Genomic DNA, 19,300 nt, shown 5'->3' with positions numbered 1-19,300 from the left:
TCACATGGAGAGAGAACTGTTCTCCACCACTTTCCTTTCAATCAGCTGCTTTGCCTAGTGAATGACATGATGTGAACCAATGACACCGAAGAGGAGAAATTACCTAGGAAAAGCGTGTTCTTTGGTGATCTGTCATCCCTTTACAATTAGCAGCTAAACCTGCAAACACCAGCTGGAGACCCACTGATTACTTAGGCCATCTTAGCTGTTAGACTTCATTTCTTTAATATTCATTGGATGACCGATTTTGCTTGAAGAAGCATCACTTATAAAATGAAAATACGGAGCAGAGGTTGTAAGGCCTGACTGATCTGAGACAGTCCAATTCTTTCAGCACCTGAGATGGCTCATGCTTATGCAAAAATTAATTTGGATGCTAATAAGGAGGGACAGTGACAGGAGAGTCCTTGTGGGACTGCACATGCTAAATGAGACCTGCAGCAGTGTTTACACTGTGTTTCCTTTAATATAAGTCTGATGTCTTGCAGTCATTGTCCCTTTACAGACAGCAACCCACTATAATGCTCCCTTGTCACGGATGTGAATACCAGATAAAACAACATCCAGTTTGCAGGGCTAGAAAAAAAGTTCCCCAATGTTTGCCTGTGAGATACAGAGATGAACTCGTTGATGATGTTAGCTGTAATCCATAATATAGATCCCATGCTGTAGCAATTTTACCACAGCCTTTTATTAGTTTGTTCATTGGGTAAATTAATGTTAACCTTTATTAAATTCAGTAAAACAAGAAATAAGAAATTATAAAAAATGTATGGTAAACTACATAGTCAGTTCTTCTTTAAATACATGCAATATGTATCATGAAATATGAACTGGTGTGTCATTAAGCCACAGTTTTGGTTCCTATACTGGAGGGAGTTTACAAGAAATTATTAAATGCACTTTTTGCCCTTTGGCAGGCCAACCTCTATCCTGGCAACCACCATCAACGTACATAACTCAAAAAGATTTAGCTGGCTCATTCAAAGCCTCTCATTAGCAGCACAATAAAGTAAAACTAATTTAGCCCTGATAATATGTGAGGTTCTGAAGTGTAACAACAATGTGTTGGTGGAATGAATCAGCTTATGAAAACCATTTACAACAGAAGATAGATTCTTAACCTTTCAACGGCCACTTGCAGCTGGATAAACAAAGCCTGAGTGATACTGTAGCACACTCAAAAGACACATACTGTACAGCAGGTAATGGGATTACACAAGCACAAAGCTCTGATAAAGATATTCACAGGGTTACAAATCCTGTGTTTAAATTATCAGCACTTTTTAACACTACATACATTCATAGATCGACAATTTGTATACCCTTTCAAATGGTATACAAATTGACTAGTCTGTCTTAGAAAAAATAGGACATGATAAAATGGTATGAGAGTGGGCATAATAAGGAGAAGACAACAACCTTTACCTAACCCAACAATAATGACCTGCTTTCATAGAAGTGCCAAGTAAAGTGTTTTGAAAGGATATGTACTGATTGAACTGTATGGTAAAATCATCCAGGTCAGGCTTCAGGCCACCTGTGGAGTATGTGACACAGCCATCTGTCAGTGAACTGTAACAATTGTGTTTAGCTTTCTTCTTTTATTAAACCTTGTGTAGGTTTATATAGCAGCTGAGGCACTTCATCTTTCTTAGGGGGGACGGTTGAATTAAGTGCCTGCAGGGGAACCCATCTGCACCATCAAACCTCGCTTCAGCTTAAAGCTAAATATACAGCAGTGGGAGTATGGCTGACCACGGCTAAGAAGGGATTTGAAATCAGCATCTCACTGACTTACAGACCTCAGCCAGAAGAAGATGGTGACAATGCAGTTTACTTAGCCATGATAATTTAACTGATACAAAGCCCTTCTGAGAAAAAAACAGCAAAACAGTATAAAGCCACCTCCTGGCTATCTGCAAAATTGCAAGTTACAGCATGAGCAAAGCCCATACTACATAGAGGATGAAGACAATAGGAAACACCTGTGATGTGTAGTAAAAGTTACTCCCATCTAAACCGATTTACTATCTTATTGTTAGAAAATAAAGTTACTCGGAGGGGACTGCCACTATAAGGAAACTGCTGAAACCTGGCCATGTGGTTTGGTTAATTTAAATGCAAGTGTATTGCTCTCTGAAGGTCTTTTTTGCTTTGTTTTGAGAGGATAGAAGGCATGAAGCACAGGAGGCTGCATATCACAGAGGCCTCCGGTGCATTCTGTTCAGTGTTTTCACAGCTGGGGCGGGATCAGCGGTTCTCACTCTACGGCAATGTAGAAGACAGTGTTGCAAGTTTGAATAAAAGACAAGCAATGCAGCAGCACTTATACAGTATAGCGGTTCCCTTGTTAGATCATCTAAAGTTCTTTAATGGAAATGCTTCACAAACTTATTGTTATTTTAGTGATTGGATTGATCATGTGATGGGCCATTGGCATAACATCTCTGCTTTTTTTTAAATGTAAAGGATAATCACTAAAATTGTTGAATACGCAATATTTAGAGAACCTGTATTAGATTCTAATGAAAATTGCAAAGAGCCTTCTTTAGCACAAGCTGTTGTCCGTATAGCATGTAACACTTAAATATATATCAGTGAGTATACCATGGAATGCCCCTATGTTTAGTTTTGCTTCTCTGAATGACTGAAACCTCTTTGAAATGTAGACAGACTGTATGAGGATTCCAATGAAACACAGTGCACTGAATGAGAAGATAAAGAAATATAAATACATGCAAACATTCACCAAGGAATCTGTTTAATATTACACCAAAACAGATTAGGTAGTATTATAATCTTTAGCACTTTCAAGGACAGGACATCATTTCATGCTCAACCTATTTCTGCTACTTCTGTTCACATCATCTTGCATCGATCCATCTGCTCATAGAAATATAACATGACCTCCATGAAAATAAGACAACACTGCAGCCTTCATTGATGACACCATGTAACAAATTTTTTTTTTTTTTTTGGTTCCTGGGTAGTAAGTGTTATTTCCTAATTGCTTATGCCTCAAAAGTATAGAAAATGGCTATTATTCCCCACAAACTTTGCTTTTGTGACCAGGACAGTGATATTTTGAAATTTACCTATTTTCCAGAACATTCCAGATAGATTCAGTGCTGAGTAAACTTGGAGTAACTTCTAGAACTTTCTAGAACTTTCCAGTAATATAAATAGTAGTATAAATACAGGGGCCTTAAGCCCACCAGTTCAGTTTAGTTCCAGCTGCCTAAGTGGATACATATCTGCATTTTTCTGAGATGGCATCAAGAGGCTGCAAGCATCCGGCAGACGCATTTTGCTATGTCTGCGGCCAATTTATCAAGACAAGAGCAAAAAAGTACTCCGTGGAAGCATCTGCTAAGATGTGTGAGGCCTACAAGGCATATTTCGGCATGCCTGTCGTGGATCAAGAAAAACCCTGGGCTCCTCATTTCACCTGCGAACACTGCAAAAAAACACTCTGGAAGGTAAGATGGACAATTGTTGCTCAGAATTTTATGTTATAAAATTTGTTAAATTTTTTAAAATTGTAAAAGTTTTTAATTTTAAAATGTTTTACAATTTTCAATGTTATTGAAAAAATATATCATATATGAAAAATGTTGCGAGAATCTCTTACACATTAGTCATGGGTGAAATAAATGTATTTTTGTAGGATGGTACAGAGGGGAAAAGAGAGCCATGAAGTTCGCTATCCCAAGAATTTGGCGGGAACCCACTGACCACTCAAGCAACTGCTACTTCTGCATGGTGGACCCTTCCAAGCAGACCGAGTTCTCTGTGGGGAGGAACAACGTCAAGTGGGAGCCACTGGTGGACCCCCGGAAGGTGCTGATGTCACCACTGCACATCAAATTGGGCCTTATGAAACAATTTGTCAGAGCTCTAGATAAGGAGTCGGCAGCCTTCAAGTACCTTCAAGACTTCTCCCCTAAGCTGTCTGAGGCAAAGGTCAAAGCCGGTGTCTTCGTCCGACCACAGATAAAGAAGATCCTGGAGTGCAATGAATTCCCCAAGAAGCTCACTAGTAAGGAGAAAGCGGCTTGGAACAGCTTTGTCGCAGTGGTTCGGGGCTTCCTGGGCAATCACAAGGCCGAAAACTATGTGGGGCTGGTTGAGACTCTAGTGAAGAACTACGGCACAATGGGCTGTAGGATGTCCCTCAAAGTCCATATCCTTGGTGCTCATCTTGTTAAATTCAAGGAGAACATGGGAGCGTACTCAGAGGAGCAAGGCGAGCCCTTCCACCAGGATATACTGGACTTTGAACGCCGCTACCAAGGACAGTATAACGAGAACATGATGGGAGACTACATTTGGGGGCTGATTCGTGAAAGTGATTTACAGTATAATCGTAAATCTCGAAAAACTACTCACTTCTAAATCTTTTGTAGTCATTTTTGTATTACTTTAGTATAAATACATGTTAATTTGGATTCATATGTTGTTTTTTTCTGACTTTATGTGAACGAAAAGACACAAATTCGCCCGTTTTCTCATTGGAAATAGGTAAATTTCAAAATATCACTGTCCTGGTCACAAAAACAAAGTTTGTGGGGAATAATAGCCATTTTCTATACTTTTGAGGCATAAGCAATTAGGAAATAACACTTACTACCCAGGAACAAAAATTGTGTTACATAGTGTGATCTGAATGCTCATTTGTCATTTCTGTTAATTGAAGGAAGATCACAAAAGCGTGATTGGATGGGTTTTGACAACTTGGTACACAACGATGCAGAATCTCCCCTTTCAAACACACTGGGCTGCTTTGTGTTTTTTAAACCACTGGTGTCACCTCATTCCATTTCCCACTGCAAATACAGGCTTTCATGGGCAAAACGAGGGGGGTGCAGACAACTTTTTATTTCTCTACAATGGGCTAAGACAAAACAGATAATGACATCATTTTGTCCAATTACCATGTACCTTGAGCAAAAAGTGATAATGAATTGAAAAACAAAACCTCTTAGTGCTGAACATAGCACCCTCTTTCATAAGGCTGTTTTTCAGTTTTTGCATTCCAACTAATCCCATTAATATTAAAATGCTAGAAGAGTAGATTGGACATAAAATTAAATCCATGTGGGGACATAATCAATCTAAATGTATATATCGGTTGTCTACTAAATTAGAAATACTTTAAAGTCATTACATGTTTTCATACCAACTGCTTGCTCTTCTCCATTTCAATACAGTAGTACCAGTACAGCGCCTAGCTGTACATTAATACTGTACAAATGAGCATTAGCAGAATTTCTTTGAGTACTGACTCATGCTAATAAATGCCAGTACTTATCACTGCTACTAATGTACAGCCCTATTACTAATGAATGCTCATGCTGCATATTAACATGTACCCTTTCTTTTTATTATTTCTAATCTTTTGCACTAAAATAGGACAAGATAATAAGTGTACATGTTGTCAAAATGCAATGCTTAGCTCCTTAATACAATCTTTACCAATAAGAGCTTTCTTAAATTGTTGGAAGACTGTTCTTGAATCTTACTAAGGGTATGCATCACTCCGCTCACCTCCGAGTGGACTAAAAGTCTGTAAGACATAACTACAAGAAGAAAGTACAGCTTATATCAGACAAAAATGATCAAAGGAAACAAACAGTAAGGATGTGACTGGAATACAGCTAACAATGAGGTCTTACTCCTAAAATATAGGAGCTGGTGATTAGTCATTTTTAATCTTTACTGCTCAGAAATATTTTATTGATTTTTACAGCCCTGCCAGGAAAAACACATAACATTTTAAAAGCCACATTTCCACATAACATTTTCTAGATGTTATTAAAACATTTTGCCATATTTTAGATACATTTTAAATGTAAAACCGTTTTATAATATTTAACAATCATGTTTTATAATCATATTATTATTATTATTATTATTATTATTATTATTATTATTATTATTATTATTAATAATAATAATAACACTGGACTTTTTTTATATAACAAAAACTAATAATGTATCTATAATAATAATAATAATAATAATAATAATAATAATAATAATAATATCAACCCTACAGCTGTATGAAATGTAATTATATAACGACAGAATATTCGATAATAAAAAGATGCACACGCACGCCTCCAGAGCTTAAATCAAGAAACTGCTCAAGCGAAGTCGCAAAAGTTACCGACAGTTAAGAAAAATGGTGGATAGATACATAGATAGAAGATAGTTAGACAGTTTGTCGATGTGTCAGTGTAATGTTAACAGATTTTTCACCATTCAAGTTTTTTTTTTATTATTTTGATTTTTTTTTTTTCAGTACAGGAGGGGGTGACAGTTTGCTTAACTCACTCTCAAAAACACAATATTCTGTCACATTTAGCATTTTGACAATGATAATTTACAGATATTAAACATTAATAATGGTGAATGAATTTAAATTCAAAGCTTTTGGTGATGCGTCTGAGTTGAAAGGTTGTGTGGGATTAATGTATGGCTGGTAACGCAGTTAACCAATCAGAAAGCAGGATTTTTCCAAGCAGGTTTATAATTATATATACTTTGTCACTTCAAATAATGTATTTTTTTAGCAGGTTAGTAAACGCTAAAGAAAAACACAAAAAGACACTTGTGCACATTATCCACCCTCTCTGACACAGACCTTGAACAAATTATGGGAATAAAGACGTCGTTGAATTTATTTTTATTCCTCACATCTGTTCTGCTAAGTGTGTCTGCACTGACAGGAAGAAAAAAAAAATAACTCGGTGCCGTTTCAACTCCGCCCCCTGGTGTATTTTTTCAATGGCAATCTGCACACTATCAAAAAAATTATTTACTTTCTTATACATGTTTTAGTTGAATTAATTTACTCATCTTAACTTAGTGTGTAGTTTAAAAGTTATACATGGGACTACTTTATTTGGCGTAAGGATATTTAATTAAAAAATGCTTTTTTGCCTGAAACATGATTTATGCTTTTTTTTTCTTCTTCAAATCCACTGTTTGACCTGGATTATAAATGCAATAAGGCCCTTTAGGGCATCCGTATACGTTGAATAAACAGACTTCTCGGGGGCTGAAGGCACGAGACTTTGCCTCACAACGTCCCAAGGCGTCCTTATATTCGGCGTATATGGACGCCCAGCTGGGCCCTATTGCATACTTAAGTTACAGCTTACCTGAAGAATAATTTACAGCAAAGTTAAGGAAGAGATTGCTAAATATTGTTCCATGCTATATTTATAATATTTTTAAGTGTTTCACTAATAGCTGGTTTCATATACCCGATTAAGTTAACATTAAGTAGTCCAAAATTAGAACAAAAACATGGAAAACTAAAGTATATCTGTATTCAGTACAATCCATGTCTACAGCCAAAAGCTTTTGCACAGGCAACAGTTTTCCATTGCATTATATAAATGTCCACATAACTTGGTTGAAAAATAATGAACTTTTATCTTCCTAACATCTTACAAAAAACACAGGTTCCAAGATAATAGAAAAAGCATTATACTACGCAAATGCAAGAAATGAAAAACATGCAGGACAAATAACAATATAGATTAACCCTTTGGCACTGAATGGCATTTCTTTATATGCTAATGTTGTGAGCCAGCTCACAGGCCAACCGACAATGGGCGCTCACAGTGGGCTAGAGCGGGGCTGGCAGGACCCAGCAAACACCACAGCAGGGATCACTGGCATGATCTGGAGGAGATAATTGGGCTATGGGCTACAGGTGCTGATAGGGATGATAATTACAAAGGATTATATTAAGTTAGCCATTGTCTCAATTGGAAAGCACATGTAGCCTATACAATCAGCAATTATCTCCTCTAACCTAGCCACATAAAAAGGCAGAGTATTCACTACACAGAGGACTGTGATCGGGGAGAATGGACAGAGCTGTGCCGAACACTTTTTTTTTTTTTTTTAAACCTTTGAAGACTGCTTATGTTCAAATGTTTTATGTATTTATTTATTTTCCTTCATACCGGATTATACCTAAAATAAAAGATCACAGTTTGACCAAGATGTGATCACTTCTGCAACTGATTTCCACACTAAAAAGCTGTGCCTGCATTCAATATTTCTATACAATGTATAGAAATATTGTGAAATTGCATTTCAGTAAAAAATGTAATTATTTTTGTTCTGTATACAAGTAAAAGCGCTTGTAAAGAATTAGTCATTTATAAATGCTTTTTTTTTTGAGGCATGGTACAAGGAAGCAAGGAAGCAGCACCCAAGAAGAAGGGAATATTGTGACAAGGTGTTAGAAAATGAAACAGTGGTTCTCAGTCCTGCTCCTGCGGACTCCCTCTGTCTGTGTATAAAGTGAATAAATCCTGTGCACCTGGGCAGTATATTGAAGAATACATACTGTGCCTGCCTGCTTCAGTGAGCCACCCACACCCCTCTTACATGTTAATTAATGTATGTATGTATTTTAATGTTTTAGAAATGTTTTAGTTAAACATTTTAAAAACATTCTTCTAACGTTGTTACATAATGTTGTGTGCTAACATTTTTAAGTGTTTCTGACCCCCTACATTTTCACATCATTAAAACATTAAGAAAAACATTTTTGTGATGTTTGGCAAAATGTTTTCATAACGTTTTTATGATATCATTGTGTTTGCTGGGTGGAATTTTAAACACTACACTAGACATTTTAATCAGGCACATATGATAATAATTACTGATACTGGAATACTGATAAATCAGTATTTCTGCTTAAATGGGATACAACTGTGGGAGATGGTTCTTCCCAATGCTATTTATGTAGTTTAATTGAGATACAATATTTTCAAATGATTAATGGAGATCACTTTTCAAAGCAAGACAGGTTTACGTAGCACAGTGCAGCGAGTACGAGATTACACTGTGGTTTCTCGGGCTGCTGTCAACATCGCAGGTGCCTCGCCTTGTGATAAGATGTGATTTAATTCATTTTCATGTCATGTAAAAATAAAAAACAGTGATTTGTTTTGTTTAGGAATAAAAAAAATGGACTCTTATTTTAAATGATGTATTTAACATTTAATCATAATGTAATGTGATTTTATTCTTGTTCTTTTCATTTAGAAACAAAATGTGTGACTAAGGTCCTCTCAAATGCCTCTGGTTTAATTGGGACAGCTGCTTATTCTGGATATTTTTACTTCTCCCAAGGCGTCCCGATAAAGCAGGGCTGAATGTATTGTATTACACGAAGGCTGACAAAACCCTAAGTATGGTATATTTCTGATCTCTTTAATCACCAGTCGAACGATCAGATTTTTTTTTTTTTTTTTTTTAGGTAGCTTCACTTAAAAGTGCTGCCAAGTTGTCAGCAACACAACAAGCCTTTGTATGAAATGGTAGGTAAGCGGTCGCACTGCAACCACATAACCCCTGCGCCCTTCCCACAAAGCATCCATAATAGTATTCATGTACTCTGGCAATCAAAGCAACATTTTCCTTCCACTGCGCACAGAAGGAACCAGGCCTATCCAGTATCCTACCTCTGATACCAGCAACTTCAAGCAATCAAAATCTTCATAAGACCCTCCAACCTCTCAACCTAGTCCCACATAGGGGACTTCCTGTGGCTGTATAACTTCCCCTCAAGGCAATAGACAGTATGTATAAAAACGTTATGTATTTCCTTATCTTAAGACTCCTGTCTAGACAGCATCTGGGCTATGGATGGTAGTGGTCAGCGAGTGACATCATTAGAGTTTAATTAATACATTCAGAGACATCCACATTGTGTTACTTTAAATATATATATATATATATATATATATATATATATATATATATATATATGAGTATGTGGCAAAGTGCTTTGTAGTGCACAGGTATAGAGGTGATGCAGTGCTTAGTAACAACAGTCCAACAACAGTTCAATGGTGAAAACAAAGCTTTATTAATTGCTTTTAACTAATAAGACTGACTATACACAACAATGTGTACAGCCAGTCAAAACCACAGGGTTGAGTCCCGAAATAATAATAACAAACACACACTTTAAAACACCTAAACGATCACCAGTCCAACAGTGAGTGCTCTGGGTGCAAGTGGTGTTGTGAATACGACACAAGTGCTTAACATTGGTGCAGTGCAGTCCAGGTTTGATACTGGCTTATCAGCGACAGCTTCCAGATATTTAGCGTTCTACAAATGACAAACACGAACAGTTAATAGACATACAGTACAACACTAAACACTCATGGTTTCTTTTTACTCCTCACGGTCAGTCCGTAACCGTAACAGAGGAACAGATCGCTCGGCCACATCCACTGATATACCTTCAGTCCCGCCCCCTTCGGTAGCGAGTGCAATCACGTCTCCTCCAATCCATGACTGACACATCACCTACCGTATTAGGGCAATGACTTCTGGTATTGTGGCTCCACCCCTTCCTGGATAGCCAACTTCCAACTGACCCTGGAATGAACTGTCAAACCATCCAGTCCGGGCACACTGTTCCTGTTTCACAGCGCACTCACAGGTCAGGAGGGAGATTGTTGACTCGGATTAATTCGCTCTCTGTCACAGAGTACCATCCATCATCTAGAATACGTTTACTTCTTTGGTGTGCAATCCAGCATTTTGTGACCATTGGCAATAAACTTGAACAGCAAGATCCATGGAGTTACTTAATTATTACACTGCTATCAAAGTCCTGCCGTTCTCCTGTCCCACATGGATTACATCTGAAGGTGTAATGTCCCATATGGTTTTGATATCCAAGTCAAAATTAAGCCTATACTGAAAATATTCACTCTAGATAAGTAAATCTCCCGGAGTTATAACATAGCATGAAGATGTCATTTTGCAATTCCAACTGCTGTAGTATTTGGCTGAAAGTCTGCTTTCTGACGAAGCACAGAAGGTTAAACTACAGAAGTAAACAGACCCCACAGTTTTTTTTGTGTAAACTGTACCATGATTGTGAGACACTGCAGTTATAAATAATATTGTATGTTTACAGCTGCTCATCTCACAAGGGTATCACCCAGGTGGGTATAAATACGGACGTTCATTTGCCACTGTTGAGTTGTTCTTTTCTCTCCGTTGATGGGGCCAAGAGCTTCAAGAGAACCTTGGGAGATATGTTATTCACCTTATTTGTTTTGTTTTCAATTACATTTGAAGATGAACAGTATCCAAGTAAATAGAGATAGGATAGTGTGGTGTGGGGAGTATTTTCAACATTTTCTTTTACATTTCTACTACATAATCTATGTTTACACAAATTACAAAACACATTTTTGGATTAAGATCAAGACTTGCAAGCATCGGAGGAGCCAGCAGAAAATGATTGGTTTGTGGAGAGCAACAGGAAACCAATGTGTCTTCTTTCCCAATAATTTCTTGTCTGCAGGACTTACAATGTGAAACGACATTATGTAATTACTCACAGCAACGTTTTGAGAACAATTCCGGTTGACTGTGCCAGTCAAAAAGCTGAAATTCTGCAGCTGAAGGAAAGTTACGTTCTGGCAGTGGCAGAGGCGCTGGGCACTCCAGACGTGGCATTGGCAGCGGCCATGCTGCTCTCAGTGCGGGACATTCCAACAGTGAAACTGCTATGGGTGGTGATGGTCTCCTCACCTCTCCCCGCTTCTCTGTAGCCAGTGGTTCCGTTTTCTTGGGCTATGGCACCAGAATTTCCGAAAGCGCAAATCCTGCTGCTGGATACAACAAAGCACTGGGTGATGACAAGCAGGCATCCCTGAGCGGAGTTGTATAGGCATCTTGGGTGGTGACGTGCAGGCATCTCCGGGCGACAGCGAACAAGCATCCCCAGGCGATGGCAAGCAGGCCTCCCCGGGCGACGGCGGGCAGGCCTCCCCGGGTGACGGCGAGCAGGCCTCCCCGGGCGACGGCGAGAAGGCCTCCCCGGGCGACGGCGAGAAGGCCTCCCCAGGCGACGGCGAGCAGGCCTCCCCGGGTGTTGCAGGCTCGGCAGCCCTGGGCGGTGCAGGCTTTGCAGGCTCAGGCAGAAGTTGATCCTTGGGAGGAGATGGCAACAGGTAGTCTCCCCCTGGCGGCGAAGGCGGGAGCAGCGGGTAGTCTCCCCCTGGCAGCAGAGATGGGAGCAGCGGGTAGTCTCCCTCTATCACTGGGGAGTGGTGCGGCTCTCCCTCTGTCGCTGGGGAGTGGTGCGGCTCTCCCTCTGTCGCTGGTGTGGACGTGCCTAATGCCTGTGGTGCTGGAGTAGGCGTGGCTCCTCCTGGTCAGACTGGAGATGGCGGGGTCTCTCCCATATCTGCAGCCAGGTAGTTGAGGCTGGGTGGTGTTGCTGTTCCCAGGCTTCCCATCGCTCCCCATCTTGGGCCCACAGCAAGTCAATTGCCCTCGGGAGATCCCTCCTCCATAATCCCCTCAGGGTCCAGCAGCCAGTCCCACATCGCCTTTGAGGATTTTGGACCCTCATGCTCTCCCCTTGTGGGTGCTGGAGCTTGCACCGGCTTCTTCCCCTTCTTCCTGGGCCAGCCACTCCTCCCCTTCTTCCTCTTTGGGCCCGGTGCCTCACTTAGCCCTGTTCAGGCAGCCACTTCCACTTCCTGGTGTGGGGGGTGGCAGTCGGGTGACACATGCCCGACCTCTCCGATGGCAAAACACCACTCCTCCCCTTCCAGGCAAACAAGGCAGATATCCATGCCCTGGTCCATCCTCTCTTCAAAAAAAAAAAACACCAACAAAAAAATCCTCTTCAAAAACTGTGTACCCGCAGAACTTCCCTGGCCTGAGTCTCTGTGGAGGCGCTGTTTCCCACTTCTGGACAAAAATGTGTCAACGTGGAACAAGCTGACGATAAACATCAGTTTCGGAGTACAGGAATTAAAGATAGCAATTACAGTTGAAGAATGGCCACCTATCCATGAAGAACTATTTAAAACATGTTAAAGATCAGTAACATTTAATTAATGCCACGCTGGCTGCCCATACAGCATTCTAATTAGGTTACAATTCTGACAATTACAAGGTCCTTTTCAAAACAATATAGAGCACACAAGCGACTGAAAATATACAGATAGCAAGAGTATTGTCGGTAACAAATAATAGTTTTTGTAATATAAATACAATAAATGGTTCCACAATTACCCGTAATTCAATGATTGAAACATATGGCTACGGCTCAAAATTAATTTTCCATTAATATACAGTTTGAGTATATGAGTATATATATATATATATATATATATATATATATATATATATATATATATATATATATATATAATTATTTCTTTGCAGAATATTACTTTTTAAAAGATAAACATTTTGCATTAGGATGATTACAAAGAATATGGCATTTTTACGTTTTTTAGTCAGGTGGTCCAGGTCTGAGTTACTAAATACAATGCTTTACTAGGATTTACTAAATCATACATATTGTTCAGTGTTATGCACTTGTGAGATAAAGGGAAGTGAATAAGCCTGGGAAGATTAATCATAAAGCACTGGGGCAATAAAGATAGATGCCAACACTATACTCCTTTCAGATTACTACAACTGTTTTATTTATGTACCTGTCATTTTTCTTTTCATTGTTAACATCCTGACAACTTGTTACACTTATAACTTTAAAGTCTGTTTCAAATCTATTTTCAAAATTGTCGCTCTAGTGCACTGGGGTTTGAGATCTGTCCTCTAAATCACTGCAGGAAGAGCGATTAAAAAATGTTTTAAAAAAACATAACAAGTGCTCTGGCTTTTCTTTTCCGTACCACATCATGGAAACTATTACTAACTTTTTAACAAGGGGAGTATGAACAGCAACCACAAACAACAACCAACAAAAACTACATGGACTTGAACAAAGTTGAACACGTGATCCAAGGAATCTTTAAAAATAACTCAACTGCTGTTAAGAGAACTGATTAAAAATGACCTTCCTTTGTTATGATTTATTTACAAATAACATGGTTCAATCCTGTGGAACTAGTATCCATGAAGATCTATACAGTGTAAAGTGTTATATTGAAATGGTGCTGACAACAGTACATTACATTTGAAATCCACTTTGAAGAAGTTTATTTTCAATATGATCCATTTTACTGTGTAGGTAAAACATATCACCTCCTTGAATAAAAATGAAAATAATCTAAAAGGTTTAAAGCACACATATCACAAGATCACCTAGTTTATCTGGAGGAAGGTTCACAGACGGTTTCCAGTCAGTCTGAGTTATGTCTGCTTTACCTCAAAGCAGGTTTACAAATTTAAATGCTATGCTCTGGCTGAGTGACACTTTATGGTCACCTGTTTTGTCAGATTCTGTTCTATGTTGACTACCCTTAAAAAACTGCAGTAAAAACAATAGGTGCCCCTTTAAAAGAAGCAGCCCTCAGCAGTCATGTAACAGAGAACGATCTAGTTGTAATTGAAATTCGGGGGTCGGAAAGCCTCTACTGGTAATGTTGTTTAACAGTAGTTTAAAACCAAGGTGAAATCACACACACACACACACACACACACACACACACACACACACACACACACCAACAACAACAACATTCCAGCAACTGAGCTTTATCATTGTGCTAGGTTTTACTGTTCTGCTGCAACATCTTTTCTAGGAAGTGACAGCCGATTTCTCAAACCTGTGGTAGTGCTCAAAGCTCAGTACTCATTAACCAAGATATATGTGCATGTGAATGTGACCTACAGTCCCTTGCCACCCTGAAACTTCTCTTGCTGCAGATGCACCCTGTCAGAAGTATTACCTTTTTAGACTTAATAAGGGCTGGAACATCAAAGCACAGTACTTGAACAAACTGTGCAAAGTGTTCAATTACATACAGGGAAACTGACATGCATTCATATAAGTAATGGATAATCTAACAAGGAAAATGTTACACCTTTCATCTGTGACAAATGTGGATTTAGAGTAATACACAGGAGCCTGTATTCTGTACAGAAAGCATTCACCGCATGAATCCAGAAACATGTTTAATAGTAAACAGGTAAAAATTATTATTTGATTATTTAAAACCTGTTCTTCAGCATGCCACCCAAACAGAGTTAAGGTAATTACGATGATGTCAATCATATATGCCTGGATAATTTATTTTGTTACTGAGGAATTAAAGTTTAAACATGTTGAGGTTAATAGTGAGTAATCCTTGCATATGTAATCTGATTTTAATAAAACTCCCACTATCAATTGTAATTGCTGTCAGGGGGAAATTCAGTTGTGGTCTAAACAATTAAAAATCTGAAAATACAATGTCAAGTTACATCTATAGTAGAGAATAGATAAGGACGAAAAGTTAAAGTTATCTTTTACCACTGGTTTTAAATATCTAAGATGCCAGCTTGTTTGTTTGTTTGTTATTTTAAATTGCCTGGCTTCTATGATAGATTGTTGCCCACATACTGTACATCTGTCATATTGGCATGAGCCATGTTTCAAACTCTGATGAGACAGTCAGATCAATACTACACACAGTATGTAAACTGTCAGGGAGTGAGGATTCATGAACAGCACAGTCTAATAAATTATAAGATAATCCCAAACACAACAAAACAAAATCTTCATCTAGTATAATACCAGAGGTGATAGAATTTAGGCAACATTTACATCAGCACATATTTGAACTACAGGAAAGACTAGTTCACATCTGAAGTATACTGTTAACTATGTACTTTAACAAAGACCGGATTACAATTTATAAGCATGCAACACTTAAAGTTTGATTGCATTTGTTTTGCTATATTGGAATAACATTAACATAATGTTCCTAATTGCAGGTGGATTGTGTAAATTGTATTTGTTACAAATGTAATGGTTCCTTCCTTTTCACCCATGGAGAATAAAGCCTAATGGTGTTCATTTTAAGTCTGTGTGGTGTATTGCTGTAACCCATTATTATTATTATTATTATTATTATTATTATTATTATTATTATTATTATTATTATTATTAATTTCTTAGCAGACGCCCTTATCCAGGGCGACTTACAATCGTAAGCAAATACATTTCAAGTGTTACAATGTAACACATTTCAAGTGTTACAGTGTAACCCATGTAACACAATGCAAAAAACATCATTGTGTTCTGTGATGTTGCCTAAATAAAGTTTTGGGGTCATGCGATTTACATGAAGCCGGTACAACACCTAATTCTAGAGCACGGTTACTGCAAGCCTGACTCCAGGGAAGCATTAACGTCCTGGCTGGAGAGAGCCCGATGAAAAAACTGTCAAACAGAATGTATCTTTACTTTTTGGACACCGGTAGTTTACTTTCAATGGAGCACGAAACTCACCACTGTTTGCTAATACGTTTAGCCAGGCGTGCTGTCGTCCTCCAATATATTTTGAACTATGCACCCTCTTTAATTGTTATCGGATTAAGTCACCTGAAATAAAAGTCACTGATGTGAAGGATTCAAACGGAAAAGTAGAGGTTTCATTATCACTTCACAATGTGCCTGGATTCCCCCCCAAAAAGACACCAGTCTTAACTGTCATTTTTAGAAATCGTTGGCAGTTACCTGTTTTCCTGCAAATACACAAATAATTGATTACTGTGAAGCTTGGTTTGTGAGTTTCTTTGCAAAAACTAACCTGAAAACCTCAAGACCAATCGCAGCCTTGTTTATAATATAATTCAACAACACTGCAAGTCTCCGGCAGTCGTTTTACAATCTTTGTAACTAGTAGCACAACAAATGGTACGATAATGGGACTCTTTTTTCATTGTGATAACCCTATTCACTCTCGACTCGAGTAGTCCATTGTTTGAAACCTTGACAATGTTACACGCTAGAACGCCAAACGTGTGGTGTATTTGTAGTCCAACGCACTGCAAATCTCTGTTATCAATTATGTGGTGACTGAACTACATCTATGCAAACACAAAACAGCCTAGGGCTGAAGTCTGACTCAAAACCCGGCTACTGTAACCTATTTTCTTTTGACCACAACAGTACCTCCTCGTAATCAAAGGGGATTAGGAAATTGCTGACAGGTTGAATATCATAGGGCTCCTACCTGTCATCGTAGCAGAAATCAGCACCCAGTGTATTCAAATTGAGGACAACTGCCACAGCGCTGCACACTAACTCTACAATCATTTCTCAAAAAAGTAAAGAAAAAAGAAAAAAGAAACAATTCCAGTCGTTTATCCTGTTTATTCTTCTTTAATCTTCTGCATTAATATTAAAAACCTAGCTCCCCATCCTTTCAACGTGGTGTAAGTGAATAATCCATAAATCTCCCCTCTAACCCATTTTCAGGTTGCAGTGTTTTAGTGTCGATTTCATAAGAGAGGGAGCGCAATATAACTGGTATTATAGTGCAGCTGCCTGCATTTGGAAGAATTTATCTGCAAAGTGCAGGATTTGTTAAACTGTAACCGCTGTGTCTGAGCAGGGGAGTGGCGCAAGGGAGAAATTTGCCGTAAAAGGCGCCTGTAAGGCATGTCTGCGTGAGAGGCTGATAGGAAAAACACCCTGAGCGAAGCCCCACCTTTTCAGTGACGTTAAAAAGTAAACCCGCCTTTGCAACGTCACAAAAGCTTCTCCCCCGTCTTCAATTTTAAACTGAAAAGTTTTCATGCAGCGTGTGATTATTGTATTACTTATGATGCAATTTTTTATTTATTCATTTTCTAGGTCTGACCAGCAGTTGATTTATAATTCCTGACCAACACGACATTTACAAGGTGGGTTATTCTACACAAATCTGCATTACCACTGCACATCACCTGCCTGGCAAGGCTGGTTACACACCTGACAATTTCTTTTCTTGTTTCGTTTTTTTTTTTTTGGGGGGGGGGGGGGGGGGCAATGTTTTACACTCCATGCAGCAGGTACCTTTAAAGGTTGCAGGTGCTATGTAAGTGTAAAGTTGTTGTTCTTATTATTGTTTAATTGCCAGTCATGTCAATAAGGAACACCTCTCTACCTGTGTGGTTTGTTTATGATGAAAATCTATTTGATAGCAAAATATGGAGTAACTGCTGCTTTCCGATCCAAATTGTTTCTTTATGCCTACAGATAATTGTTTTTTTAGACAACAGCAGTAGTGCCATTTTATAGATGCCTTCACCAATCTCAGCATATATTTAACGCTTTTGTTCGAAGCAGCATTTGTAATTCTGGTTTTCTCTTAAAGTAATGTTATTGGGCAGTATGAGAATTATGCGGATAAATTTAAATTCCTGTTACTCTTAGGTTGCTTAAAGTATTATCCATTTTTTCCATCTAGTGAAAAAATGGACCGTTTCTGGATCTCATCACTTGAACAATCTTTGCGCAAGGAGTCTGACGCATGTGTTCAGAGAACTGTTGTAAAAGAAGAGGTCAGAGAAGATTTTATGAAAAATGATTTGGCCTATCTTGCAGAGAAAGGAAATGGTAAATATGTAGCCTTCAAAAAAAGAGAAGACAGGTTTCAGGTGATGTGAAAGGTCCAATAAACCAAAAGACAAATCCTGTGGAGTTCCATCAAGATCTTGGGCTAATGGGTGCTGCGCATATGTTTCCTTTACATTTGTAAGCAGCGAATCTGCACATAGATGCATCACGCACTTAATGCATGGCCATGATCCTGAAAACCATAAGGAGAATGCCGTGAATCGTATTGATGAAGAACTAATTGGTTATATTCGTATGTGCATATCCCAGGGGTTATCAAATGGAGAGATCATGCTGAAATGCCAGGAAAGGTCATAAAGTAAAACAAAAAAGTGATATGAAAGACAGAGGATACTATGTGACACTAAAATTAAAATAATAAAGAAGAGCTTTTATACACACACAAGAATGGATGGAATTAACTGCATCAGTGTTGACAAACTGATTAAATCCGATTTGCAGCAAAATGTTGTTTACTATCAGCCTCTCTCTCACGCAGTGCAGAGCAAGCCTTGATAATAGTATTTAGTTATCAGTGGCAAATTGAACAGTGCAATAAGTATGGACCAACAATGATTTTCCTTGATGCAACATACAAAGGCTTAACTCAGTATGGTTTTGCATTTTATGCTGTGCTAGTTAAGAGCAACCAAGGTCGAGGAATACCTGTAGCATTTTGAAGAGTCCAGTAACATCTTGGCACCGTGTCTGCAAAAACCTCAGGAAGTGGTTGGAGAGTTTCAGCCAAGGTATTTTCTAAGACATCACTGTCATAGTCCAAATCATTAAGAACCTAGCAGAAAAATGTTATTTCATTATTGTATTGCTTAGAGCCTGTAGAATGTGTGGGGGTGGTGACATGGCATTATACATGTTTAAGAATAAGTACAAATATACAATGTGATTGGTGCTGGGACAAATATCCAAATATTCAAACGAATATTT

The 19,300-nt window shown here is 38.5% G+C and overlaps 1 protein-coding gene across 2 annotated transcripts in view; it reads right to left on the bottom strand.

Annotated features, from left to right (window-relative positions):
* The window catches only part of LOC117415355 (protein O-mannosyl-transferase TMTC2-like), a 137,972-nt gene extending 120,589 nt beyond the window's left edge, over positions 1–17,383 (bottom strand). Inside the window, exon 1 of one of the 2 annotated variants that reach the window (XM_059026942.1) lies at positions 16,989–17,383. In XM_059026942.1, the coding sequence (XP_058882925.1) occupies positions 16,989–17,071 (83 nt within the window). In that variant the 5' untranslated portion in view covers positions 17,072–17,383. The remainder of the gene's footprint in view (positions 1–16,988) is intronic. The other variant, XM_034025592.3, reaches the window with a different exon arrangement.
* Between the last annotated feature and the right edge of the window lie 1,917 nt (positions 17,384–19,300).

Source organism: Acipenser ruthenus, chromosome 7 (assembly GCF_902713425.1).
Source record: "Acipenser ruthenus chromosome 7, fAciRut3.2 maternal haplotype, whole genome shotgun sequence".
Taxonomy (NCBI): Eukaryota; Metazoa; Chordata; class Actinopteri; order Acipenseriformes; family Acipenseridae; genus Acipenser; species Acipenser ruthenus.
Note: the sequence above shows the minus strand (reverse complement) of the source record. Positions and strands in the feature narration are given on the sequence as shown.